This window comes from Geotrypetes seraphini, chromosome 4 (genome assembly GCF_902459505.1).
Source record: "Geotrypetes seraphini chromosome 4, aGeoSer1.1, whole genome shotgun sequence".
Taxonomy (NCBI): Eukaryota; Metazoa; Chordata; class Amphibia; order Gymnophiona; family Dermophiidae; genus Geotrypetes; species Geotrypetes seraphini.
Window position 1 is genome coordinate 184,899,086 of NC_047087.1, and position 27,205 is coordinate 184,926,290.

At 44.1% G+C, this 27,205-nt stretch overlaps 1 protein-coding gene across 12 annotated transcripts in view; it reads left to right on the forward strand.

Moving 5' to 3' along the window:
• The window catches only part of COL13A1 (collagen type XIII alpha 1 chain), a 646,904-nt gene that overhangs the window by 520,610 nt on the left and 99,089 nt on the right, over positions 1 to 27,205 (forward strand). For 11 of the 12 annotated variants that reach the window (XM_033940521.1, XM_033940520.1, XM_033940522.1 and 8 more), the window contains 4 exons: positions 863 to 907; positions 6,992 to 7,144; positions 17,017 to 17,115; positions 23,374 to 23,418. In XM_033940521.1, coding sequence (XP_033796412.1) covers positions 863 to 907; positions 6,992 to 7,144; positions 17,017 to 17,115; positions 23,374 to 23,418 — 342 coding nt within the window. The remainder of the gene's footprint in view (positions 1 to 862; positions 908 to 6,991; positions 7,145 to 17,016; positions 17,116 to 23,373; positions 23,419 to 27,205) is intronic. The other variant, XM_033940528.1, reaches the window with a different exon arrangement.

A 27,205-nucleotide genomic window follows, 5' to 3' on the forward strand; every position in this document is an offset into this window, starting at 1 on the left:
TATCAAACTGTAATTCTCTAAAGCTAGTCATTAATATATGTAAACCCAATCTAAAGATATCACCTAGTGAGTTGATCTTTGCGTACAAAGAGCTTAAGTAAACTAACTTGCTGGGCTCAAATATTTTTTTTACTTTTTTGTCCTAATTGTATTCAGTCTCTTTATCTAATCCTAAGGGGGGGAACTATCAATGTGAGCTACCGTTAAGAAGTGTCATTTTACTGACAACCCCAATTATTAGTAACTGGGTCTCATTGTATAAGGGACCTATGCTAAAATAGCATCAGCTTAGTGATAAAATAACACATAATGATAGTCCAAGTTGATAGGTCCGTTAGATTAGAGGTCTTGAACTCAAACCCTTTGCAGGGCCACATTTTGTATTTGTAGGTACTTGAAGGGCCGTAGAAAAGAATAGTTAATGTCTTATTAAAGAAATGACAATTTTGCATGAGGTAAAACTCTTTATAGTTTATAAATCTTTCTTTTTGGCTAAGTCTTAATAATAATATTGTCATTTATAGCTAAAGAGACATATGATCAAGAAACTTTTATTTTACTTTTGTGATTATGATAAACATATCGAGGACCTCAAAATAGTACCTGGCGGGCCGCATGTGGTCCCCGGGCCGCGAGTTTGAGACCACTGCGTTAGATAGATTGTGAGCCCACCGGGACAGATAGGGAAAATGCTTGAGCACCTGATTGTAAAACCACTTAGATAACCTTGATAGGCGGTATATAAACACCTAATAAACTTGAAATTTGATAGCTACCCCCTTAAAGCTCACTCACTGAATATGATTTCTTAACATTTACTACTTCTACTAATAATAATACCTATGATAATTTTTTACTATAGGGTGAAATCGGCTTGCCAGGTCCACCCGGCCATGATGGAGAGAAGGTACAATCTCTATCATTTTGGTCATCATTGATTTTTAAGGAGCTGGAACAGTGAAAAAGCAGGAAATATTATCAGGACAATTGTTTAAACTAGGTCCTAACAATTACATATGCCCCGTGGCCAAAATTCTCTAAATGGCACCATAAGTTAGGTGGCAGTAGGCTTTACCACCGCCTAACTTAATCATTTTAATTGGTGTTAATCAGCATGGTAATTGACCCATCATTTAAAACTAATTAAAACATCATTTTAAAAAATGTAGGTGCCTATAGGTGCCTATAAAAAGGATGCCATAATTGCATCTGCAGAGGTGCCTAATGGCGCCTAAGATCAAAGTAGGCATGATATACACCAGAAATGACCTTAGGTGCCTCTGTAGATATGATTTTCGTCAAACATCAGCGCCTTTAAAACCCTGACCTACCAGTGCCTATGTTTAACAGCCGGTGTGATTTTGCAAATACTGCTGTAGCATGATTGACATGTGATCTGTAGCATTTTTATAGGCAACCGCTGATGTAGGAGCCCTTTGCAGAATCTGGACCTATATACCGTGTTTCATCGAAAATAAGACACTGTCATATTAATTTGGGGTCCAAAAAATGCACTAGGACTTATTTTCGGGGGATGTCTCTTTTTTTTTTTTTTTTTGTATACAACGATCATCTCTCACCCATCTCCTTGTGCAGCATCTTTCTATTCCTCCCTCCCCACCAGGACCTTCCCTGTGCTGCGTCACTGATAACATTATCACTGATGTGGCAGACGGATGGGAAGGTCCCGATGGGGAAGACCGCGAAGCAGTCTGTTCAGTGCTGGTGCTGCTGCTGTTTGGAACAGAGGTATGTCGGCCTTTGCAGTGGGAGGGTTGGCGGGGTTATGCTGCGTGGGATGGGAAGGAGAGATGGAAAGATGGTGCGCAAGGGGATGGGTGAGAAGGGAGGAAAGATGCTGCACAGGGGAGGGGGGAAGCGCTGCCACCAGCGAATCGGGGAGTGTCGGGGACATTCGGGAGAGGCTTCGGGGGGTCGATCCAATTAGGGCTTATTTTTGGGGTAAGGTTTATATTAGGATCTACCCCAAAAATCATGCTAGGGCTTATTATCGGGGTAGGTCTTATTTTCAGGGAAATGCAAGTGTGTAAATGTTTAGAATACTAACATATGTATGCACTTACCATCTTAGGCTGCCAGCATACTGCCTAAACGCTATTCTACAAATACCCACTTAACTTATATAGCCCAAATTTGCAAGATGGACATATACAGGGGAACCTGGGCAGGACATAGGCAATGTTCCCACTTACTTGTATAACTTACAGAATACTGTAAATCATATGTGTCTTTATGACCTTAGGCACTAACACTTACTAACACTTATCATCTATGGATGATATACTTGATCACACTTAAATATTAGATGCATTAATACCTTGTTACTCTAGTATTCTGTAAAGGAATCTAAGAGCCTACATTCCTTTATAGAACTGGGTTCCACAAGTTAGGCACCTAGATGCAGAGTGCTGAGTACTAATTATGTAATGGCATCTGGGTGCCAAGATTCCATTAAAGTCTCCATCAACAGGGCCGGCTCAACCTTTGAACCAGGTGAGGCCCTGGCCCAGGGTGCTAGTGATAAAGAACACCAAATTCTCAGTCCTGTCTACCTTCAAACCTCACCCGGTCCAACAGGAGAGGGAGATAAGAGAGAGAGGGGGGAATACCTGATCACAGGTGGGGGGATTGAGGGGTGCCAATACAAAAGTTGGCTCAGGGCGCCACAGTCCTTTGGGCCGGCCCTGTCCATCAGTTCCACATGTAAGTGGTGCTACTTACATGTATAAATTGCAAAATCATCATCTTGGCAGCCACCAACAACGGCACCAGTTACAGAATCCAGGCCTAACTACATACATTTGCAAACATAAATTTTATGAAAATAGGCTCCCTTAAGTAGGGACTCTGACCTAGTCGGTTTTCTAAAGGGTCAATTCAAGCATCTAAGCCACTAAGTTGACTCTGTTGTGGATGTTCTGTGAATGATATCTTGTGATGTACTGTATTTGAAGTTTATAGGTTTGTGAACCACTTAATACATTGGAACAAGCAGTATATCAAGAACATAAATCCAATCTAATCCAATCCAAATTAGGCTGAATTGGTTCCCAAAATATCAGTCAGATAACATATATCCTAATCAGTGCACATTTCCCCCTTATAAACTGGTATTTTCTTGGTCTTTTTATTCTGCCCTTCAGTCCTGCTATCTAAAATTCTAGCAAAGCCAAACCAAGCCTCACTCCTGTGAGAAATAAACATTTTTGTGCATTATACTTTATTATTTTGCAGATTTTTATATACATTTCAATTAAAATAATATAAAATAAATTACAGTCAGCAATACAGAAAGTTACATCTTAGAGGTGCATAATGATGATCTTTACCCTCAAAGAAGGCCAGCCTTTACTCAGTTTCACCCCTATTCAAACAGTATCTACCTTAAAACTACTTGGAGTCATCCTCGACATTAAATTCAATTACCACGATCAAATCAGTGTTGTAGTAAAAAAATGTTTTTACTGCTTGCGCATGATCTGCTCTCTCTCAAATACTCAAACCTTCATCCGTCAACACTTTAATTCACTCTTTGGTGATCTCCTGTATTGAATATTGTAATGCCTTATACAAAGGAATTGCCAAGAAAGAAATCCGACATCTGTAGATCATTCAAAATACTTCTGTTAAAGTTATCTTCCAGGCAAGGAAATTCAACCATGTTTCACCTTTATTAATCAAAGCACATTGGCTCCCCATCAAATATAGAATTACTTTTAAATCCTTCTACTTACATTTAAAACTAGAACTAGTAATCAACCGGAATTCATCAATAGACTTCTCATACCCTATGCCCCCTCTGATCATAAGAACATAAGAATTGCCGCTGCTGGGTCAGAACAATGGTCCATCTGGCCCAGCAGTCTGCTCACGCGGCGACCCCAAGGTCAAGACCAGTACTCCAAATGAGTCCAGTCTCACCAGTTTAGCATGAACTTGTCCAACTTTGTCTTGAAACCCTGGAGGGTGTTTTCCCCTATAACAGACTCTGGAAGAGCGTTCCAGTTTTCTACCACTCTCTGGGTGAAGAAGAATTTACTTACGTTTGTACGGAATCTATCCCCTTTCAACTTTAGAGAGTGTCCTCTCGTTCTCCCTACCTTGGAGAGGGTGAACAGTCTTTCTTTCTCTACTAAATCTATTCCCTTCAGTATTTTGAATGTTTCGATCATGTCCCCTCGCAGTCTCCTCTTTTCAAGGGAGAAGAGGCCCAGCTTCTCCAATCTCTCTCACTCTGTTCCACTACACAACATCTTCTCAATATCCCCTCTTTAAAAAATATCAACACCATGCACCTTCCCTCTGGAACTCTATACCAAATTGCATAAGAGAAGAAACAAATGTATACCATTTTAAATCAAAATTAAAAACCTTGCTCTCCTAAAGACGCTGTTAAATAGTAGCTGTCCTCCTAAGGACATTTCAACATCCCTTCTCTTGGACTTTTATCCCCCCACCTCTTGTTCTTTCCTTCAGTGTTTCTTTCCTTTATTATTTTGTAGTTATATCCCTCTTTTCCTTTTATTCAAGTTTGTCCATTTGGTTAATTGTTCCCCCCCTCCAACTATGTCTATTTTATTAACTTGATTGTTTTTATTGATTGATTGTACACCGTCTAGAAGCCTGATTAGGCGGTATAAAAAATTTTTTTTAATAAACTTGAAAAATAAAACTTGAAGTTTCAAAACTGGGTTAGAATTTCAATTAGAGTTCACTATAGAATAGATCATAGGGCTGTTTCTTCTACCCTTTCTCCCCCCCTCCTCCCACACACACCTAACCACTTTTAATGTTTGCCATTTTTAAGTCCAAACCCTTCTAGTCCCTGCTATCCCCCCAAAAGCAGCCTGCCACCTATCTGATTCTCTCTGCTCTCTCTATCCATACTCTGTTCTCTCCCGTTCATATTAGACCTAAACTCTCTGCTCTCTCCCGCTCTCTTCTCTGTGGTTTCACATCTTCCAGACCCAATCTTATCTACGTTCTGACTTACTTCATGCACCCTCTTAATCCTCTATCTCTTCTATGCTCTTACTTTCTCCTCATCCCCCCCAAACCCTCCATTTCATACTCATTCCATGCTCCTCTTCTCCTTCCCTGTCTCCTTTACCACTTCCAGGTTTGATCCCATCTGCTCCTCCCACCCAGCTTCCCAAGACCTGTCCCCTTCCATTCATTTTCTTTCCTGACCCCCTCAAGGCCTTTCTCATTTCCAATGTTATCGCCTGCCCCCTTCCAATCCACTGATTTGACCTACCTCTTACTTAGTGTAGTATTATAGAAATACTAAATAGTAGTACTAACTATAGTAGTAACCCACAAGATACAATAAAAATAGTGGCATATCTTAACTCCTGGCTGATGGCATTTGCATTCTCCCTACAACAAGCCAAGAATGACACAGCCTTAGGGTTGACACCCACTCTGATATTTCTTTTGAAGAACAGTATCCTATATAATAAAACCATAGCTGCGCATGCGTACTCCTACTTGCGTGTTCCATTTTCCCTGATCTGTGAGATGTAGGTCCGTGGCTGCAGGAGTGTGCATGCGCAAGTCCCCAGCCTCTACCTACACTTACAGGACTGGCCGCCAGCGCTGGACTCCCTGCTCTCCACACGATTGGTAAGGCTCACTTACTCCCTTGCCACCCCCCCCTTCCCACCATCCGACCGGCTCACTTAGTCCCTTCCTGCCCCCCCTTCCCGCGATCCGACTGGCTCACTTAGTCCCTTACCGCCCCCACCCCCTTCCCTTCCCGCGGTCCTGACTCCAAACCTGCGACTCCAGCAGCATCTGTAGCACTCTACACATGCTGCTTCGAGGCCTTCTACTGCCCTGATTTACTCTGGCATGTCCCTGATGACATCATCAGAGACGCGGTAGAGCAAATCAGGGCAGTAGAAGGCACTGAAGCAGCGTGTGTAGAGTGCTACAGATGCTGCTGGAGTCGCAGGTTTGTCGGGACCACGGAAAGGGAAGGGGGGCGGAAAGGGACTAAGAGAGCCGGCCAGACCATGGGAAGGGAAAAGGGGGGTAGGGGAAACGCTGCTGCTGCACAGGGAAATAGTGTGGGGCGGAGGGAAATGGAGGGGGAGGGAATGCTGCTGTGGCTGCTGCACAGGGAAGTGGGGGGGAGAGAAATGCTGCTGCATAGGAGGCAAGGAGAGAGACATAGATAGATAGATAGAAAGAAAGACAGACGGTGGGAGGAAGGGAGACAGAAAGAAAAGAAGAAAGACACAGGGGCAGGGAGAGACAAAGAAAGACAGACAGACAAAGGGGGCCAGGGAGAGAGACAGACAGAAAGAAAGACAGCAAGAGGGGAGGGGATACTTGGAATGGGCAGACTTGGTGGGCTATAGCCCTTTTCTGCTGCTTTTTTCTATGTTTCTATGTTTCTATGAGGGAGAGAGAGACAGAAATAAGGAAAGACAGACAGACATATCACCCGTTAATGTAACGGGCTAAAATACTAGTATTAAATAAAATAAATACATAGGAATAGGCTAATTCAGTTCTAATTTTATCCCAATACATGCATAGACTTGTGGATCTGATTCTTTCATTGTATATCCCTAGAAAAGCAAACTACAAGTCCAGATATGAAACAGGGCAAAAACAGACCTGAATTAGCCTTCCCTTATGACATGGAGTCAGGTGGCCATCCTACATGGCCTACCTCCTTGGCTGTGTCTCACACTGATGCCACTTGCTTCCTCCTGCCCACTGGGCTGCTGATAACTGAATCTGCCTTTTTTTTCCTGTCTTCCTTTTTTCCCCTGGTGCAAAGCAGGTCCTCTTTTGCCCATCTGTGTAGGAGGGAGATTCTGCATAAAATCTGAATTATACAGTTGCACAGAATTCTCATGAAGTGAAATATATTTCAAAATTTAGAGCAAGTGAATTATTCATTTGGTTCTTTTATTTACAATGTTCAAAAATGATTATGAAATATTCTGTGTCTTAGGGCCCTCGAGGTAAACCAGGAGAATTGGGACCCTCTGGCCCACAAGGGCCTCCAGGAAAAGATGGACTTTCTGGGTCAAAAGGAGAGCCAGGGCTCACTGGACTGCTAGGACTGAAGGGTGATAAGGGTGATGAAGGACAAATGGGTTTACCGGTGAGTATATTAGGTCAAAGTGTGATATATAGAGAGATGTATAGGAGCCTATGCAATAAAGCTTAATGTGGACATAGAGGGATGTAATTCTGTAAAGTTGGTGTCAGCTTCTAGTCACCAAGTGCACATATAAATGATCAGAATACTAGTATATATGTGCCTATATCTGCACAGTCAAACAAAACAAAACAAATTTCCAGTTTAAATACACATTGGTGAAACATGCTCAATACCTTCACCCCTCTTAAACAAGCTAACTTCAAACCAGTACAACACAATGGGGAAAACGCCTTGGATGTTGCAAAGCTAACATAGCTTTGAAACTAGAAAGGAGAGCTTAAATTGTTGATTAGCTCCCCTTCAGCATTCTATCATAGGCGAGAAAACCCCTTAAGACAGGGGTAGGGAACTCCAGTCCTCGAGAGCCGTATTCCAGTCGGGTTTTCAGGATTTCCCCAATGAATATGCATGAGATCTACTTGCATGCACTGCTTCAATGCATATTCATTGGAGAAATCCTGAAAACCCGACTGGAATACGGCTGTCGAGGACCGGAGTTCCCTACCCCTGCCATAAGGCTTGCTTGAAAAAACAAAGCAGCACTTATCTTTTAGCTGCCGTGACTGTTATCTTCTCTACTGAGTCAATAAGCCACTGCTACTTTCTCTTCTGAATCAATGAACCTATGCATACATGTATAAATGCCAATATTCCAGCATGTGCTATTTTGTAAAAAAAAAAAAAAAAAGAGCCTAAATGTGGACATACATGTGGTTGGAGTCTGAGGGGGGCACATAGTTGCGCATGCAAATTATAGAATACTATAATTTAAGTGTGTGTTTTAGCAATGTAGGTGTGATTTATGGCAGTTCTATGACTGGTGTGTTTGTGCATATTTTACTTATAAGATAATATTTTATAAAGGAAAGAAGTCACTTATTTTCCTTTATACAATAGGCTGCCTCTAGGCACCTAAATATACTACTATAGAATCGACCTCTAGTGGTATTAATGCATAATGGTCATAACCGCCATTTTTAACATGAGTAGCAATGGGGTGGGGAATTGCTACTGCCCGGGCCACTATACTTCCTCAGATACCCAGATAAGTGTTGGGGGGAGAGGGATTTAATGCTCTGGGGGTGAGAATTTGTGAATGACTTGGGGCCAGGATGGTGGTTGGTGTTCCCATCATAGTTGGGATTTAATTGGGAATTGGGCTAGTAATCAGAGGGTTGAGGTGTTTTGCCACAATCTTGGGTTTTGGTTTGTTTTAAATTTGGTTAATGGCTTTATTAGTCTGTTTGGTGGCACCATGAATGCACTTAACGCCACCTCTTAAGATAGTCATTGGCATGCGGGCCAAAGCAAACACATTAACTGCCATGTAAGTCACTGAGACTAATTTTACAATGGGTCAAAAAGAATCTATTGTGTTTACTATTCTATTTGTAATCTGTTGTCACTGTTGAAATTAACTAATTAACTTTTAAAAAAAGAATAGGCTTCTACTACATGCTTCTGGAGCACCTAAACAGAGACCCTGAGTTATAGAATTACCCCCTATCCATATAGGGCTAGATTCAGTAAATCAGGGGTGTCCAACCCGTGGCCCCATGAAGTATTTTGTGCTGCCCCAGTCGAGGGCAATGTAGTGTTTTCCTCTGCTGCCCCCGGGTGTTTACCGTCTTGCTGGCTCGCTCCTCTGTCTTGCTGCAGCGTTTGCTCATTTGTGCAGCCCCAGAAAAAAAATTTTTCGGCCAGTGCAGCCCAGGAAAGCCAAAAGGTTGGACACCCCTGCAGTAAATGGTGCTCAATGCTGTTCTGTAATGGACACTCAAAGCTAAACGCTCATTGTAGAATAACATTGAGTGCCGATTTGGGCGCCAGGATATATACCTAGCACCCAATTTGGATGCATATTTCCATTATTCTATAACATTGCTTCTATAGAAACATAATGGCAGATAAAGGCCAAATGGTCCATCTAGGCTACCTATCCGTGGTAATCATTTTATCTTCCTCTTTCGAAGAGATCCCATGTCCCTATCCCAGGCTTTCTTGAAATCAGACACAGTCTTTGTCTCCACCACCTCTACGGGAACTGTTCCGCGCATCTACCACCCTTTCTGTAAAATATATTTCCTTAGATATCATCCTGAACACTCCTGATTCATCCATGATCCTTCCATGCCCATGTTCCCTTTTCAGTTGTGTACTATGGGATTTGGGCACATGTTGTAGAATAACACCTAGCAAGATTTGCGCAAATTCAAAGTGGTACCAATTAGGGCCAGTTAGCACCCAATTATTTGCACAAATTGGCTCTTTAGCCAATTTAGTTCTGTGCACATCTTGGGTCAGCATCCAATTTTGTCTTCCAATTATGAAATCCAGAGGATAACTTCATGCATTAGTAGGTATAACTTTAACCAAATAACTTATCTCCTTTTTTACAAAAGCCAGCAATGCGGGTCAGCGCAGTAAGTGCTCCGACGCCCGTAGTAATTGAATGGGCTTCAGAACATTTGCCACATGGCACTTGACTTCACAGCTTTATAAAAGGGGCCTTAATATTCAAAGTTCTATTTGTATATTCAGCTGATCCATCGATGTGATGTGTGTCTGTTGGCATAGCTTTAAACAGTTTACTTATCTGTTTAAAGTTGCACAGCAAACAATTCTGCTAAATATCTACCACAGCCTTTCTGTGCAGACACCCTCATGGAAATCTGCTTCACTTAGATGTAGGAAGTTCTGTTCCTCAAAATTGGTAGTGAACAGAGCAGCAACAGTTTAGTTAAGAGTGATAGATTAAACCCGGCATTAATTTTCCACCTGGCTAAATTAGATTGTATTTCAATTAAGAGTAAAGCACAGTTTTCTTCATTTGTCTGGAAATATTAATATATTGTAAAGGTTCAGCCAATAATGTGCATGTTCTTCAACAAATCATGATGGAAATAGGTTCAGATAGCAGCTGCTAATCTTGGCTTTATTTAGTGTCTCCAGGTTCTCTTGTGAATGGAACTGCATAAAAAGGTAGCGGTGTTGAAGTTAAGGATTTTGTGCACATAACCATTTTAAGTGCATAAAAGGCCTATTATAAACTTACACCTAATGTAAATGTACAGTACATGTGATAACAAGGTGTCCACTTTTATGCAATCTGAAAGTAGATATGTTTGGGGAAATTAATTTTGGCAGCGTCATGAAGTCTGCATACAGGTTATAACATACTCACGCACTTCAGCTGTGTACATTTACACCAGCTCCTGAATTTTTCTATTCCCCATTCATATTTTTAGTTCCCCCTCTCCCACCATCTAATCCCTGAGTTACCACTTTCCCACCCTTCCCAGTCATCACCTAAGACTAGACACCACTGTGTTCCAATTCCATAGTCAATCTTTTCGGTCTGTGCTTTTCTATTCTCCTGCCAATATCTGAATCACCAATATCTGTCCTCCTGCCCCCTTATCCTTCCTCCCTACCCCTACCTTTCTTTCCCTTCCTGACTATCGTCTGTCCTGACTCCTTTCCCTTCTCTGTCTTCATTAACTTTCTTAGCACCAATACCTGCTCTTTTCTCTCCACTTCATTCCCTCCATCTTCCCTCCCAGCCATGATCTGACCCATCACCTGACCCTTCCTCAGCCATTTAACACAAGCCCTCTTATTTTTGTATCTCCACCCTCCCTTATTAGGGTTACCATATTTTACAAAGGAAAACCCCAGACACATAACCCCACTCTGTTCCACCTCCAGCCCTACCCTGTTCTGCCCCAGCCCCGCCCAGTTCCATCTTCAGCCCTACCCAGTTCTGTCTCTGGCCTCACTCAATTCCACCCCCAGACCCACTCCCAGCAAGCCTCCTCTTCTGCGACAAGCTCCAGTTGTGTCTAGAGGGCCTGGAGAATGCGCGGATATGTGTGACATCATCCGTGGATACTCAGAGGCCCTCCATATGCGGCCAGAGTTTGTAAGGGCTTTCCAAAACCCAGACAAATGCCAGGTTTTGGAAAGCTGGGCCGGGAGCCCGGACAGTCTTTTAAAAAGAAGACATGTCCGGGTTTCCTCAGATACCTGGTAACCCTATCCCTTATATTAACCAATCTGGGGGAGCAAGTCCTTCATAAGAACATAAGCAGTGCCTCTGCTGTGTCAGACCAGAGGTCCATCATGCCCAGCAGTCCACTCACATGGTGGCCCATCAGGTCCACGACCTGTATAGTAATCTTTCTATACCTTTCTATCCCCTTTTCCTTCAGGAAATCATCCAATCCCTTCTTGAACCCCAATACCGTACTCTGTCCTATCACACCCTCTGTAAGCGCATTCCAGGTGTCCTCCACCCTTTGGGTGAAGAAGAACTTCCTAGCATTAGTTCTGAATCTGTCCCCTCCTAATTTTTCCGAATGCCCTCTTGTTCTTGTAGTTTTCAAAATCTGTCCCTCTCCACTTTCTCTATGCCCTTCATGATCTTGTAAGTCTCTATCATGTCCCCTGTAAGCCTCCGCTTTTCCAGGGAAAAGAGCCCCAGTTTCTCCAATCTTTCAGCATATGAAAGGTTTTCCATACCTTTTATCAATCGCGTCGCTCTTTTCTGAACCCTCTCGAGTAACGCCATATCCTTCTTAAGGTACGGCGACCAATATTGGACGCAGTACTCCAGATGCGGGCGCACCATCACCCGATACAACAGCAGGATAACTTATTTTATTCAGGTTGTAATACCTTTCTTGATAATACCTAGCATTCTATTCGCCGCCTTAGAGGCTGCTGCACACTGTGCCGACGGCTTCATTGTCTTGTCCACTATTACCCCCAAGTCCTTTTCTAGGGTACTTTTACCCATTACCAGCCCTCCCATCGTATAGCTGTACTTCAGGTTTCTGTTTACTACATGCAAGACTTTACATTTCTCTACATTAAACTTCATCTGCCATCTCGTTGGCTACTCTTCTAGTTTGTGCAGGTCCCTTTGTAAGTCTTCACAATCCTCTCTTGTCCCAACTCCACTAAATAGTTTGGTGTCGTCTGCGAATTTGATTTCTTCGCACTTTATCCCTGCTTATTGATAATTTATAAATACATTGAACAGCAGCGGTCCGAGTACCAACCCCTGCGGAACACCACTCGTGACCCTCCTCCAGTCAGAGTAGTGGCCCTTCACTCCTACCCTTTGCTTCCTACCCGCCAACCAATTCTTGATCCAAGTACGTCTCCTATTGTTCAATCTTTTTACTTACAAAGCTGCCTCCACAAAGTAAGCAGGTTAAATATCCCCAGGAGCCACCTGCTGATGCTGATCATGCACCTTCAACACTTGCAAAAGGATCAGCAGCACCAGTTTCCGATGTCACTTTCCTCAGGCCTAATGCTTCAACGCTGCCTCCACTGCTCATATCTAGGAGGACTGGAAATGAGAGCACCTCTACCACTGCTACCAGCTTCACTCCACCTCCCAGTGCACACACATACTAGATGTCCCAGCAACCTTTCCCATTTCAAGAGCACAGCAGGGGAGTAGAGAGTGAAGGGCAAGGCAGCAACAATGCTGCAAGCCGTGGGAGCTGGGTAGAGACAAAACAATCAGCAAGTATCGCCTGCCAATCCTGATTGTGCTCCCAGGGTTGACCTAGTAAGAAAGACAATGGTGGCTTTGCATTTCTTCAACCAGCAGGGCCTGAGGATCTATGTCAATTGTGGTGTTTCTATAGCATGGCCTCTTTGAGAGTTTGAGGAACAAGTGGGAGGGTTGTATATATCTTTCAAAAAATTTAAGGTTTCTGTTTGGGCCTTTATGTTTGAGAAACAATATGTTTTACATAGGGCTCCTTTTATCAAGCTACGCTAGCGGGGTTAACGTGTGCAACGTTTCATCATGTGCTAACCCCTGCGCTAGCCAAAAACTACCGCCTGCTCAAGAGGAGGCAGTAGCGGCTAGCGCGGCCGGTGGTTTAACATGCGCTATTATGCACGTTAAACCGCTAACGCAGCTTGATAAAAGGAGCCCATAGTGTATATTTTGCTTATTATGTTTGATGTATATTGTTTTTTTCTTTGTAATGTTGACTTGAGCTTCTAATTTTTAAAAAGCCTCTATCTTTTTTTTAATTGTCTGAGACCTGCACAATTTGGAGGGACCTGGGCAAAAGCAGGGGGAGCAAGTCTCAGAGGCTTCCTGTGGATATGGCTACAGTTATATAAAGTATAGTCAGATAACACTAGCATACTAATGATAAATCAGCTGTTTGGGGGTTAGTCATATCCTTGAATGACTTCATATCCACTATAATAATTCCCTTAGTGCACATGTGCACTTCAAAGTTGGTGGGTCCATGATCTGTGACGCCGTGCCCGCACATGCGCAGTGCCTGCCTCAGCTGATTTCCTGGTCTCCGACGCCGGCTGACTTCTGACTACGCTGTGCTTGCCGGCTTTCCGACCCTGTTCCTCTGAAACTGGAGACAGGGGGAGGGAGGAGAAGTGAAGCCAGCAAGCACAGTTTTAGAGCTCCCGGAGCTTGGCTGAAGTCACTTCCTGGCTAGGGCGGCACTGAAGGAAGATAGGGCAGGGAGGGAGGCTTCAACTCGCTACTCCTGTTTGATTCAGGGCTTCCTCACTGCCTGGTCCTGCCTTTGCGCAAACAGAAAGTAGGTGGGATCCGGCAGCGACGAAGAACCGAAGCAAGCAAGAGCAGCGAGTTGTGAATGCTGAGTGAGACCGCAGGTGGAATGCTGCAGCAGCACCCTTTTGGGGGAGACAGAGGGAATGAGAGAGAAGGAAGACAAAGGAAGGGGGGGGAGAGAAATGCTACTGTTGCACAGGGGGAGCTAAAAGGAAGGGAGAAGGGCTACTGCTGGACAGGGGGAGCAGGGAAGGGTTCCTACTGGACAGGGGGGAGAGTCAGAAAGAAAGAAAGAAATACAGACAGACAGCAGGCAGGAAAGACAGACAGACAGGGGGCCAGGGAGAGAGACAGAAATAAAGACAGACATAAATAAAGAAAGGGGGCAGGGAGAGAGAAAGAAAGACAGACATACAGAAAGAAAGAAAGAAATGCCCAAGTCTACACATCTATTCTAGCACCCGTTAATGTAACGAGCTAAAAAACTAGTTTATATATAAAATTGTTGATGATTCTGAGACCCCCAGGACCCCTTGTGAAAACTAAGTTGAGCTGCCGTTTATGGATTATTTTATTTAATATATCACCCCTCCATATACAATAACAGAGCAGTTCACAAAATTTATAAAACATACAATAAAATGATCTATTTCTCAAAAACAAAAGAAAAAAAAGATTAAATAAAAATTAAAATAAATTGAGATTAAAATTTTTTTAAATCCAGAGGATAACTTCATGCATTAGTAGATATATCTTTAACCAAATAACATACCCCCTCTTGGGGCCTTAGGTGCCTTGCCCAATCAGGCCCTAGGCCCGCCATTCAGAGGATGGTGGGCCTGCTGGGAAGACAGGCTTAGGACCCATCCGTCTGTCCAACTTAATGTAAGTGCAGGGGGGTGTCAGAGGTGAGAGGGGGTGTCAGGGGTGGGGGTGTTGGGGGGTCACGGGGTTAGGGGAGCCGTTCAGAGGTTCGGGGGCGGTCACAGGGGGGTGCGCCATGGGTGGGAGGGCCTGGGATCCCTCCTGCCTGTATTTTATGGGTGGTGGGGGGTCACCTCGATAAAAGGGGTTGGCTCCCTCCTGCCAGTATTGTATAGGGGTGTGGGGGATCACAGAGTCGCCTCGGCAGGAAGGATTGGGCTCCCTCCTGCCGGTATTGTCGGGGTTTGGGGGTAGGGAGTGGATCGCGATCGCAACAGGATAGATTGGGCATTTCTCCTGCTGCGATTCGCAGCAGTTTGGGGGGAGATCACAATTGCGGCAGGAGAGATGAGCCATCTCTGCTGCTGCAATTGTTGTGGTGGGGGGTGGGCAGGCTGCCGGGGCCGCTGAGCTTATCACGGCAGCCGCAATCAGCTCAGCGGCTCCTATTCAGAACTTATACCTGTTTTGACTTGGTCTAAGCCAAAACGTATAAATTCCGACTGGGCAACCTGCTAAAGTTTTTGGTTATACTTGCTGTACGACTAAGTCTAGGTCGGCCCACCTCCTGCCCTTTCCCCTCCTCTACAAACGTCTCTTTTTGCTCTAGGCGTTTAGAGGCAGGGTATTTGGATGATCTGGCTTTTTGATCGTCCAAGTACCAATTTAGGCCACTTTTTGAACTTTTTATTTTTTATGAGCCCATAGTGTTGTAAACTATCAGAGTATACAAATTTATGTGGTTGTTCCAGCATTCTCTCTTCATATTTCTCTGCATTTAGACATATCTTATTCCTGGAAAACCATGCTATTAATTTAATTTAATGTGATATCTTATATACCGCTAAATCTCCCAAAGGATTCAAAGCAGTTTACAAAATAATTAAATTGACTTAAGTAATGGCCAAAAATCTAATCGGGTACTTTGAATTTCCCTCTCTGTCCCAACGGGCTCACAATCTAACCACAGTACCTATGAACATTGGCGTAGTAAGGGTGAGCCGTGCCAGGGGCGGCGGCGCCCCTCCCCCACCATGCGCACGCCACCTTCCCTTTCCCCGTACCTTTTTAACTTCTCCAGTGTGAGCTCTCCGGTGTTTGCTCACCTTTTGAGATCACTTCCTAGGCGTGGGTCCCAGAAGTGATGTCATAGAGTGCCAATGCGGGCAGTAACCTCACGCCGAGGAGGTAAAAAAGGCATGGGGGAAGACAAGGGGCGTACAAGAGGAGAGGAGCAGGGGGGCAGGGAGAAGGAGGAGTGCCCGGGGCGGACTGCACCCCCTGCATCCCCCCTTAATATGCCAATGCCTATGAAAGAAATAATTGCGTACATTTTCCCATATAAAGAGAAGGAAGAGGAAATAGATAATGCAATAAATTCAATACTATAGGTGCTTAAAAGGCACAACAGAATGGAAAACGTCAATATCAAAGAACACCCAAAGAAAAATCCTAAAAATGGAAGCAGGGAAAAAATAGCAAAATTAAACAAGCCCAACAAAAATAAAGCAAATAGAAAATTAAAAAGAAACCCCAGTCATTCTCACTACCCTCGGTCTCAGTCAGCTTCTAATCCCATGTCACTAATTGAGCCAGGCCAGCCCGGGCCACTACCACAAAAGTGACTCCTCCACTTCAATTTCCCTGCTCCTGAAAAGCTGGAATAGAAGGCTGCAACTCCGCCAGCCCCCTCTGAGATGGCAGAACAAAGAGAGCTGGACCGTCCTCCCATGGGTCACTAGAAGAATTTGTAGGCTTGGAAGCTGGATGCAAGCAGAGGCTCTAGGCCAGGGGTGGACAACTCCGGTCCTCGAGAGCTGGAATCCAGTCGAGTTTTCAGGATTTCCCCAATGAATATGCATGAGATCTATTTGCATGCACTGCTTTCAATGCATATTCATTGGGGAAATCCTGAAAACATGACTGGATTCCACCGGAGTTGCCCACCCATGCTCTAGGCTGAAAGCTGGGTGTGAGAAGCATTTTTCATGCCATTAGGGCAGTGCAGCTGCAGCACCAGCCATAAATGCTGGTTCATTTTAGATGGTTTGTTAGATGACCTCTTTTTGAATTATAGATCACATGTCTGAGTCCCTCTGTGCTACTGTGTTGAACCAGCTGATCTAATACCGAAGAGCAGCAGCAGTTAGGAGAGATGAAAGAAAACACTTATTAGTAGTTTTTATGGATAAGTCAGCAAAATATGGGATTCTTAGCTCATTGCTCAAGATGTACTATCTCTCTCTCCTGAACTTACCGTCAGTAATGCAACATGTGATTGGAAGTGTCAAAAACTTTCTTGCTTATTTTGTAGGGTCTTGATGGCCCATCTGGGGAAAAAGGAGAACAAGGTGGCCAAGGGACGCCAGGAACAGTAGGGCTTCCGGGCCCATTAGGACCTCCAGGACTTAAAGTAAGAATGCGCAGAAATAAAGATTAATAGATAAATACAGAAAAACACCTCCACTAACATAAAATGGCATTTTTTAATGGACTAACTTTATACATTTCTGGATTAGTTATTGGCGCTAAAACTCACTTTCCCAGGTCCAGATAGAAAGCGCAAAGGATGGTAATACTAGAAAATATAAACAAATCATAGTCTGAAGGGGAAAGAGGGGATCAGATGGCAGTAAAGGTTTATGTTTTGGAGAGGTTAGCTTTTATAGCAGAGCATCTAGGTGAAATCAGCAGAGAAGAACCTATTTTAAGCCTAAAGAGAAACAGGCACCTTCTTATCTTTATAAAATATTAATGCAAATCCTGCAGCAACAGCAGTTACACCAAAGACGCGGACATTATGCCTGCTTGATAATAGGTGTAAACGTCCACACATAGATGGCAATTCTAAAATTTGGTGCCAAGATTTAGGCACGCCAATGCCATGCACTTACAGGGAAATTCTATAAAAGGCGCCTAAAGATATGTGCCAAATAGGCACCTATATTAGGCACCTAACTTGAGGGTCCTTTTACTAAGGTGCACTAAACGCTAACGCGTCCATTATATTCTATGGACATGTTAGCATTTAGCACGTGCAAAATCGGCTAGCGCGCCTTAGTAAAAGAGGGGATTCATTAGAATAATGGCTTCAATTATGAGTTTCAATAAGATTATAATTGAAAAAAATAAAAATTAACAGGGTGCTGAGGCTGTAGTTTTAACCACTGTGCTATACTTTCCCCATTTTTAAAAAGGAAAATGGTGATGGGACAATCGCGCACCTGACACCAGCGTGCCGCCAATCGAGTGCTGACAATTCGGCACAAGACACAAGTGCGCCGCGGGAAAACTTAGTTTTAAAGAGCTCCGATGGGGTGTGTAGAGGGGGAACCCCCCTACTTTACTGCATACTGTTCGCACTGCCGTTGGGGGGATGCAACCCCCCACATTATAGAGAAAAACTGATCTTTTCCTGAAAAAATCTGAAAAAGTTCCATTTTCTCTATAATGGAGGGTTCCAACCCCCCAACCCCCCCCCCCCCCAGCAGCAGCGCAGTAAGGTGGGGGGATTCCCCACTCACACCCCGCTTTGGAGCTCTTTAAAACTAAGTTTTCCTGCGGCATGCTGGTGTCTTGCGCTGAATTGTCAGCGCTCGATTGTCGGCACACTGGTGTCTCGCGTGCGACTGACTATGAACCCAGGATAACACTTTATCTTTCAGTTTCAAAAATAGCCATTTCCTAGATATGTTTGTCAGTGCATCTATCTTTTTGAACCATTTTCGGGTGGGGGGGAACCACTCAAATGAAAAACGCATAAAAACCAGCCATTAGGACGTAGGAGAGGCCAGCATTTTTAGTAAGACATCCCAGAAAAGCAGTTGGCCACCCTAGGGGGCAATGCAGTGAACTTCATATAACTCCCTTACATTGTATAGGAGTCCTTCAAAGTTCACCCAAAACCTACTGTACCCAACTGTATACCACCCCAATAGCCCTTATGCCTGCAGGTGTCGCCTATATGTCAGTACATTAGGTTTTTGATGGGTTTTGGAGGGCTCACACTTTCCACCACAAGTGTACTGGTTATAGTGGGATATGGACCTGGATCTCCTTCTCTATAGTCTACTGCCCCAACCACTAGTCTACTCCAAAGACCTGATTGCTGCTCTAATAGGACTGGCTATAACATCTGAAGCTATCATAAAGGCTGATATGTACTGTGTCATTCACATCTTTAGAGGGTGGGAGGGGCTGAGTGACCACTGGGGAATAAAGGGGCCTTTCCTTCACCTTCCCACCTCACCTTCCCTTCACCTTTTTTGGCACTTATTCATTCTAGCTTCAAATATCAAAATTGTGCCCTGAATATTTTCTATAATGTTCCATTATTGCAGAAAAACATCCAGATCATAAATCCGCCTTAATCCTTCCCCAAACATACCCCCAACATATCCCCTTAAGATTTAGGTGCACTTCAAACAGCACAGAAAATTGTCTAAAATGTCTTATGAAAATGAAAATTTGGCCATTTTAGCAAACAAAATGTCAAAATATACCGGCACTTACCTCTAGGATGCCTGGTGACAGCTAAGTGCACTTGGGTATCATTAGGCGTGATTCTATAAGCAGCTCCTAACGATTGATTGACAACAAGAAAGCATCGTTCAGAAAATGGAAAAAGGACCAAACAGAGGAGAACCAAAAAGGGCACAAAGAACGCCAGAAAGAGTGTCACCGAGTGGTCAGAAAAGCAAAAAGAGAATACGAAGAGAGACTAGCAAAGGAAGCAACAAACTTCAAGTCGTTCTTCAGATACGTCAAGGGGAAGCAACCGGCGAGAGAAGAAGTGGGACCATTGGACGATGGAGACCGAAAGGGAGTTGTAAAAGAAGAGAAAGAGATAGCTGACAGGTTAAATGAGTTCTTCACGTCAGTCTTCACGATGGAGAATATAACCAACATTCCGGAACCCGAGGAGATCGTAATAGGAGACCAAGACGATAAGCTGGTCAACTTAGAGGTAAGCCAAGAGGATGTACTCAAGCAGATTGACAGACTAAAGAGCGACAAATCGCCCGGTCCGGATGGCATTCACCCAAGGGTACTCAAGGAACTAAAAGACGTAATAGCGGAGCCACTTCGACAAATATGCAACCTACCCTTAAAAACCGGAGAGATCCCGGAGGATTGGAAAATAGCAAATGTCACGCCCATCTTCAAGAAGGGCGCAAGGGGGGACCCGGGAAACTACAGGCCGGTGAGCCTGACTTCAGTTCCGGGAAAGATGATGGAGGCACTGATTAAAGACGGCATCTGTGAGCACATCGAAAAAAATGGGCAGCTAAAACCAAGTCAACATGGCTTCTGTAAGGGTAGGTCATGCCTCACAAACTTATTGTACTTCTTTGAGGGAGTGAACAGCCAGGTGGATAAAGGGGAATCTATAGACATCATTTACCTTGACTTCCAAAAAGCCTTCGACAAGGTGCCACACGAGAGACTGCTTAAAAAGATATGGAACCACGGGGTACAAGGGGAGGTCCACCGATGGATCAAAAACTGGCTGGCAAACAGGAAGCAGAGGGTTGGCGTAAAGGGCCACTACTCAGACTGGAAAGGGGTCACGAGCGGAGTTCCGCAGGGGTCGGTGTGGGACCGCTCTTGTTCAATATCTACATAAATGACCTAGAGGTGGGAACAAAGTGTGAAGTCATTAAATTTGCAGATGACACCAAACTATACAGCAGGGCTCAAACCAAGGAAGACTGCGAGGAGCTCCAAAAAGATCTAACGCAGCTGGAAAAGTGGGCCGAAAAATGGCAGATGAGCTTCAACGTGGGAAAATGCAAGGTCATGCACGTGGGGAAAAAGAACCAGATGTTCACATACAAAATGGGGGGAACACCACTAGGGGTTAGTAACCTGGACAGAGACCTGGGAGTGATGGTAGACGCAACACTGAAGGCATCGGCGCAATGCGCCACAGCCTCTAGGAAAGCAAACAGAATGCTGGGTATCATTAAGAGGGGTATTACGACCAGGACGAAGGAAGTTATCATGCCGCTGTATCGTGCAATGGTACGGCCGCATCTGGAGTACTGTGTCCAGTACTGGTCGCCATACCTCAAGAAGGACATGGCGGTACTTGAGGGAGTACAAAGAAGAGCAACCAAACTGATAAAGGGAATGGAAAATCTCCCATATACCGACAGATTGAAGCAGTTGGGACTTTTCTCCCTGGAGAAGCGAAGACTTAGAGGAGACATGATAGAAACCTTCAAGATCCTGAAGGGCATAGAAAAAGTAGACAGAGACAGATTTTTCAAATTAAGGGGCACCACAAGTACAAGGGGGCATTGGGGGAAATTGAAAGGGGACAGGTTTAGAACAAACGCTAGGAAGTACTTTTTCACTCAGAGGGTGGTGGATACATGGAACGCGCTTCCAGAGGCTGTTGTGGACAAGAAAACACTAAATGGATTCAAAGAAGGTTTGGATAGATTCCTAGAAGAAAAAGGGATTGGGGGGTACAGATAGGTATAGACCATTGCTCAGGCAATGGGCCTGATGGGCCGCCGCGGGAGCGGACCGCTGAGCAGGATGGACCTATGGTCTGCCTCAGCGGAGGCAACTTCTTATGTTCTTATGTTCTTAACTGCACAGAGCAGCGCCTACAATGTAGACATGCTTAGGCACCGTTTATAAAATCTGGCCCCATGTATATAGACAACTAGTTTAGCAGAGAGCTGTCAACTGCAAGTTCTGACGATCCCCAGTGGGCCTCACTGGTTAACATTCACATACCCAAATTTTAGCTTTTGGTTTCAGGTTTGGCCAAAACTAGGTGACAGTTTTGACTGCAAGTTCGGTTTCGGCCAAAAGTGTTTTGACAGTTTTGGTGACAGTTTCAGTTTTGGCTGAAACTGAAAAAAAACCCAATTTCGGTCATCCTCTATTGCCAACCATATAAAAGCCGTTAAATATGGCACAGTCTTGGAACAATATGGGGCTCATAATAAAAAGAAAAACTGCTACAAAATGGCCTAAATGGGTACTTGGACGATCAAAAAGCCTGATCATCCAAGTACCAATAACCAAAGCTAAAACCAGCTTAGGCCTTTCCCCTGCCTCTAAACGCATAAAATAAAAAGAGGCGTTTATAGAGAGGAAAGGGCAGGAGGTGGGCGGGAGGTAGGCCAACTTACACTTAGTCGTACAACAGGTATAACCAAAACTTTTGACAGGTTGCCTAGTCGGCACTTATACGTTTTGACTTAGACAAAGTCAAAACAGGTAAAGTGCTGAAAAAGGGGCCCACTGAGCTGATCGTGGCTACCGTGCTCAGTGGCCCCGGCAACCTGCCTATCCCCCCCCCCAGCAATGATCACGACAGGAGAGATGGCTCATCTCCCCTGATGCGATAACGATCCCGAAGTGCTGCCAACCGCCACCTGTGGGCGGGGCTTGAGCCGCCTGGGCAAATCAGGCTCTAAGGCCCGCCATTCTGCGGATGGTGGGCCTGCCGGATGGACGGACTTGGAACCCCTCCGTCCGGCCAACTATTTTAAGGTAAAGGGTGGGTGTCATGGGGTCGGCGGGTTGGGGGGTGGTTCGGGGGGGGGCCGATCGGGGGTTCAGGGGGGGCAGTCATGGGGGGGCTGTGTCAGGGCAGGAGGGCCTAGGATTCCTCCTGCCCATATCTTAGTGGGGGTAGGCGGTGGGGTGGTCATTGGGGCAGGAGGGGTTGGGCTCCTTCCTGCCCAATCCGATCAGGTGGGGATCACAGCAGGAGAGATTGGGTATCTCTTCTGCCACAATAGCAATCTGAAGTGCAGCGGTTGGCAGCACTTCGGGTTATCGCTGTCGTGGCAGGGGACATGAGCCATCTCTCCTGCCGCGATCGTTGCTGGAGGGGGTGTGGATTCTGTAACTGGTGTGTTTTGGGTTTTTTTTTACAGACACCAGTTACAGAATCCAGCTTTTAGGTGAAGGACTGGCTCCTCCGTCGCCTAAAAGCTCTTGTTTTGGGTATTTGGGACTTAGGATTTTTTTTTGGTTGATTATAGTTTTTAGTGTAGACATAGTGGTGGTCTGGCCGTTTAAACAGCTGAACGTAGAAGCAGGCCATTATCAAAAAAAACCTCCTTTTGGATGTTTGTTTGTTTTTTTGAGAATGGACATTTTCCCTGATTCTACTTTCAGCGTTTAGGGCCTAGGCCAAAAGAGGACTTAGACTTTTTTTTGATTATGCCCCTCCACATGTTTAAAACAAAAAGTATTGCTAGCAGTATTTGCTAATTTCAGTATTAAAATGTCGTCTTTTCCCACTAGAGATGCACAATACTCTCACTCATAGCATATGATAATAAAGTGATACACAATAAGCGACTTGATCTTCATGGTGCTCCCAGGTCCACATCACGCTCATTATGAATCTACTAGGAATTCCTCCTGGCGTAACTACAGTTGTGTTACATTATTCTGTATTCTGCATTTGTAAGTAACGCCTACTTTCCTGTATAGAACAAGCTCCAGACTGATGCTTTCTTGGCACTTAAAAATAGGCACCCCTTTATAGAATTGCTCTCCACATCTTTTGCAAAAGTTTTATTAGATAGCTCACAAATATTTTACCTAGAGGGATTTGTAAGAGGCTATGACTATTGCCTTGTTTCAGAGTGCCTTGTGAGTCTAGCTGTAGCATAATCATGTGCTCTGTTTGCAGGGAGAAAAAGGAAATTCTGGAGAAAAAGGAGACCTAGGGGACTCGGTAAGTAGTTTAGCATAGTACATGTACTGTTTGTGTACAAAAGACCATAAAGCAGAATCTTCGCAGCAGTAGTCAGTGATTTAAAAACCAGTATTCTCTAAACTCTCCGGTCACGGTGCATGGGCTTGTCGTGCCACTGGGCCTTGCGTGTGTCTGTGAAGCTGAAAGCTATGCCATTGGTAGTTTCATTATCAGCAGGGTCTCCCAAGGCGGACAGATTTCAGTGGAGATGTCAGACTAATGAAGTACCACCCATCTGGGCAGCAGCAGATGGGCAGTGCTGGAGGCAGAGGATCACGTTTGATGCGTTAATGGCGACAACATGCACAGAAGAAAGGCCCAGCAATCTACTTCTGTATTCTGCCACAAAAACTTGATGATATCATCCCTGAGACTCGAACACGAGTCGATGGCACCTAGCATTCTCTACACTACCTTAGGATTGTTTGCATGCTTCTGGGAGGTATAAACTGTTCTGGGTTCCTCGTTGAAAAGTGCTAAAGTGTTTTGCCAAGTTGTGATTTAAACAGTACCCATATCAATAAAGTTTCACACTTGGGCAGAAAAGTGTGCAACTAGCGTAGATATGTGATCAAACCAGTCAGTTTGTTAAGCATTTGTCTTCTTTTTGAACCATAGATTGAGTGCTATAAAATTTGATTACAAGAATTAAGAACTAAAAGACAGATTTTCAGTAAGAAATCTAGCAGGCATTGTACATGCCTAGTGTTATCCTGCACAGAAAACAGCCAATTTTCAAACAAAAGACGCCTGAATAAATTCCAACCGAAACTCAGCCTGCAGCAGTAAGTGGGGTCTGAGCTGCTCACAGACATTGGCTGACTCCAAATATTTAATACTCGGGCATGTACGGCTCCTGGTATTGAATATCTGGGTTTCAGCAGTCACCTGGAAGTAAACTGGGTACTTGCCGATATTCAGACCAGCGTCTGGTTAATTTAACCATATCAAGTGACACAGCACAGAGCATGTGATTTTGCTTTTTTCATAGGAAAGTTAAGTTGCAGAAATGTAATAAATGGTTCCACAAGCTAGGAATGTTCTATTGAATATTAATGTATGGCTTTAAGGGCCATTTTCAAACCTATTCACATGGGTAAATAGCAGATATATATGGGTAAATTGCTGTCTAGCATAGTGTTTCTCAAGTCAGTCTTGGAGTACTCCCTTGCTAGTCAGGTTTTCAGGATATCCACAATGAATATGCATGAGGTTGATTTGCATACACTGCCTCCATTGTATGAAAATCTTTCATGCATATTCATTGTGGATATCCTGAAAATCTGACTGGCAAGAGGGTACTCCAGGACTGACTTGGGAAACTCTGGCTAACATATCACACATCTGCACACTTATGGCTGTATATGCTAGCATGCCACCTAAGCACTGTTCTAGTGCAAAAGCCATATAGTCTTGACCAGTGGGTTATGTATCCCTACTTGTGAGTTTGTTTAGAAGGCATCATCTACATTTTTTGGCTCCTCTGACACTGCCCTGTGATCCTCAGTTCATCCTTCTAAATGCGAGTTGAAGGTGTCAGTAGCCCTAAGGGATCTGGAACGCTTTGGTCTTACAACACGGTTATTGAAACATAAAAACATAGAAATATGATGGCAGGTAAAAGCCAAATGGCCCATCCAGTCTGCCCTTCCACAGCATCCACTATCTCCTCCTCTCCTTAAGAGATTCCATATGCCTGTCTGATGCTTTCTTGAATTCAGACACAGTCTTTGTCTCCACTACCTCTACTGGGAGCCTATTCCATGCATATACAACTCTTTCTGTAAAAAAGTGTTTCCTTAGATTACTCCTGAGCCTATCACCTCTTAACTTCATCCTATGCCCTCTCATTCCAGAGCTCCCTTTAAAATAAAATAAAAAAGCTCGCCTCATAGAAACATAGAAACATAGAAGATGGCGGCAGAAAAGGGCTACAGCCCTTCAAGTCTGCCCACTCTGCTTACCCACCCCCTGTCTATGCCCTAATGACCCAATTTTCTTATCTTGACCCTCGTAGGGATCCCACATGGGTATCCCATTTATTCTTAATGTCTGGCACGCTGTCTGCCTCGACTTTAAGAATAAATGGGATACCCATGTACAATAGATATTTAAATATCTCTATCATATCTCCCCTCTCACAACGTTCCTCCAAAATATACATATTGAGATCTTGAAGTCTGTCCACCTAGGCCTTATGACGAAGACGACCAACCATTTTAGTAGCCTTCCTGTGGACCGACACCATCTTGTTTATATCTTTTTGAAGGTGCAGTCTTCAGAATTGTACACAATATTCTAAATGAGGTCTTACCAGAGTCATCAATACCTCATTTTTCTTACTGGCTGTACCTCTCCCTATGAATCCTTGCATCCTTCTACCTTTCATCATCACCTTTTCGACCTGTTTGGCCACCTTAAGATCATCACATGCTATCACTCCCAAGTCCTGTTCCTCTTTCATGCACAAAAGTTCTTAACTCCCTAAACTGTACCATTCTCTTGGGGTGTTTTTTAGCCCAAATGCATGACCTTACATTTCTTAGCATTATATCTTAGCTGCCAAATTTCAGACCATTCACACCATCTATTACAGATTTTGGTATCGTCTACATAGAGGCAAATCTTAACTGACAGCCCTTCAGCAATATCGCTTACAAAAATGTTAAAAAGAACAGGCCCAAGAACCAAACCTTGAGGCACACCACTGGTAACATCCTTTCCTCAGAGAGATCTCCATTGACCATTACCCTCTGTCACCTTCCACTCAACCAGTTTCTGACCAAATCTGCTATTTTTGGGTCCATCCCAAGGGCACACAGTTTATTTATTAGATGCCTGTGTAAAAGACTGTCAAAGGCTTTTGCTAAAATCTAAATACACCGTATCTAGCACACTATCCAATTCTCTGGTCATCCAGTCAAGAAAATTGATCAGATTTGTCTGACAAGACCTGCCTCTAGTGAATCCATGTTGCCTTGGGTCCTGTAATCCACTGGATTCCAGAAACTTCACTATTCTCTGTTTTAAAAGTGTTTCCATTAATTTACTTACCACAGAAGACAGACTTATAGTACCAGCCTGTAGTTCCCTACTTCTTCCTTACTTCCACCTTTGTGGAGAGGAGCCACATCTGCCTTTCTCCAGTCCTCTAGTACCACTCCCAAGTCTAGAGAAGCATTGAAAAGGTCAGCCAGCGGAGCCACCAGAACTAAGTTCCTTCAACACCCTTGGATGTATATCATCAGGCCCCATTGCTTTGTCCAACTTCAGTCTAGCTAGTTCCTCACGAGCCCAATCCTCTGAAAATCAATCAGGGTCTACACACCTCTATCACTATTTGTGTTTTCTTCTGAGGTCCTGCTCCTGCACTTCAGCCGTGAACATAGAACAGAAATATTTGTTAAGAAATTCAGCCTTATCTTTATCAGCTTCTACATATTTCTCCCCTTCACCTAGAAATAGGCAGTGGATTTCCCCCAAGCCTTCTCAATAATGCCTATGGACTTCTCTTTTAGGGAATTATTCAAGCCCCATCTGAGCAAAAAAAAAAATTTTAAGTCTAGAACCTTTACTTTTGAATGAGCCATCTATACATCTGTCTTTATATTAAACTACACCATGCAGTTATCACTTGATGCCAGATGATCACTCACTGTAACATCAGAAACACTTTCCCCATTTATAAGTGCTAAATCCAGTAGGGCCCCATCCCATATAGGTTCCATTACCAACTTCTGGAACAGTTCTCCTTGTAGAAAATTAA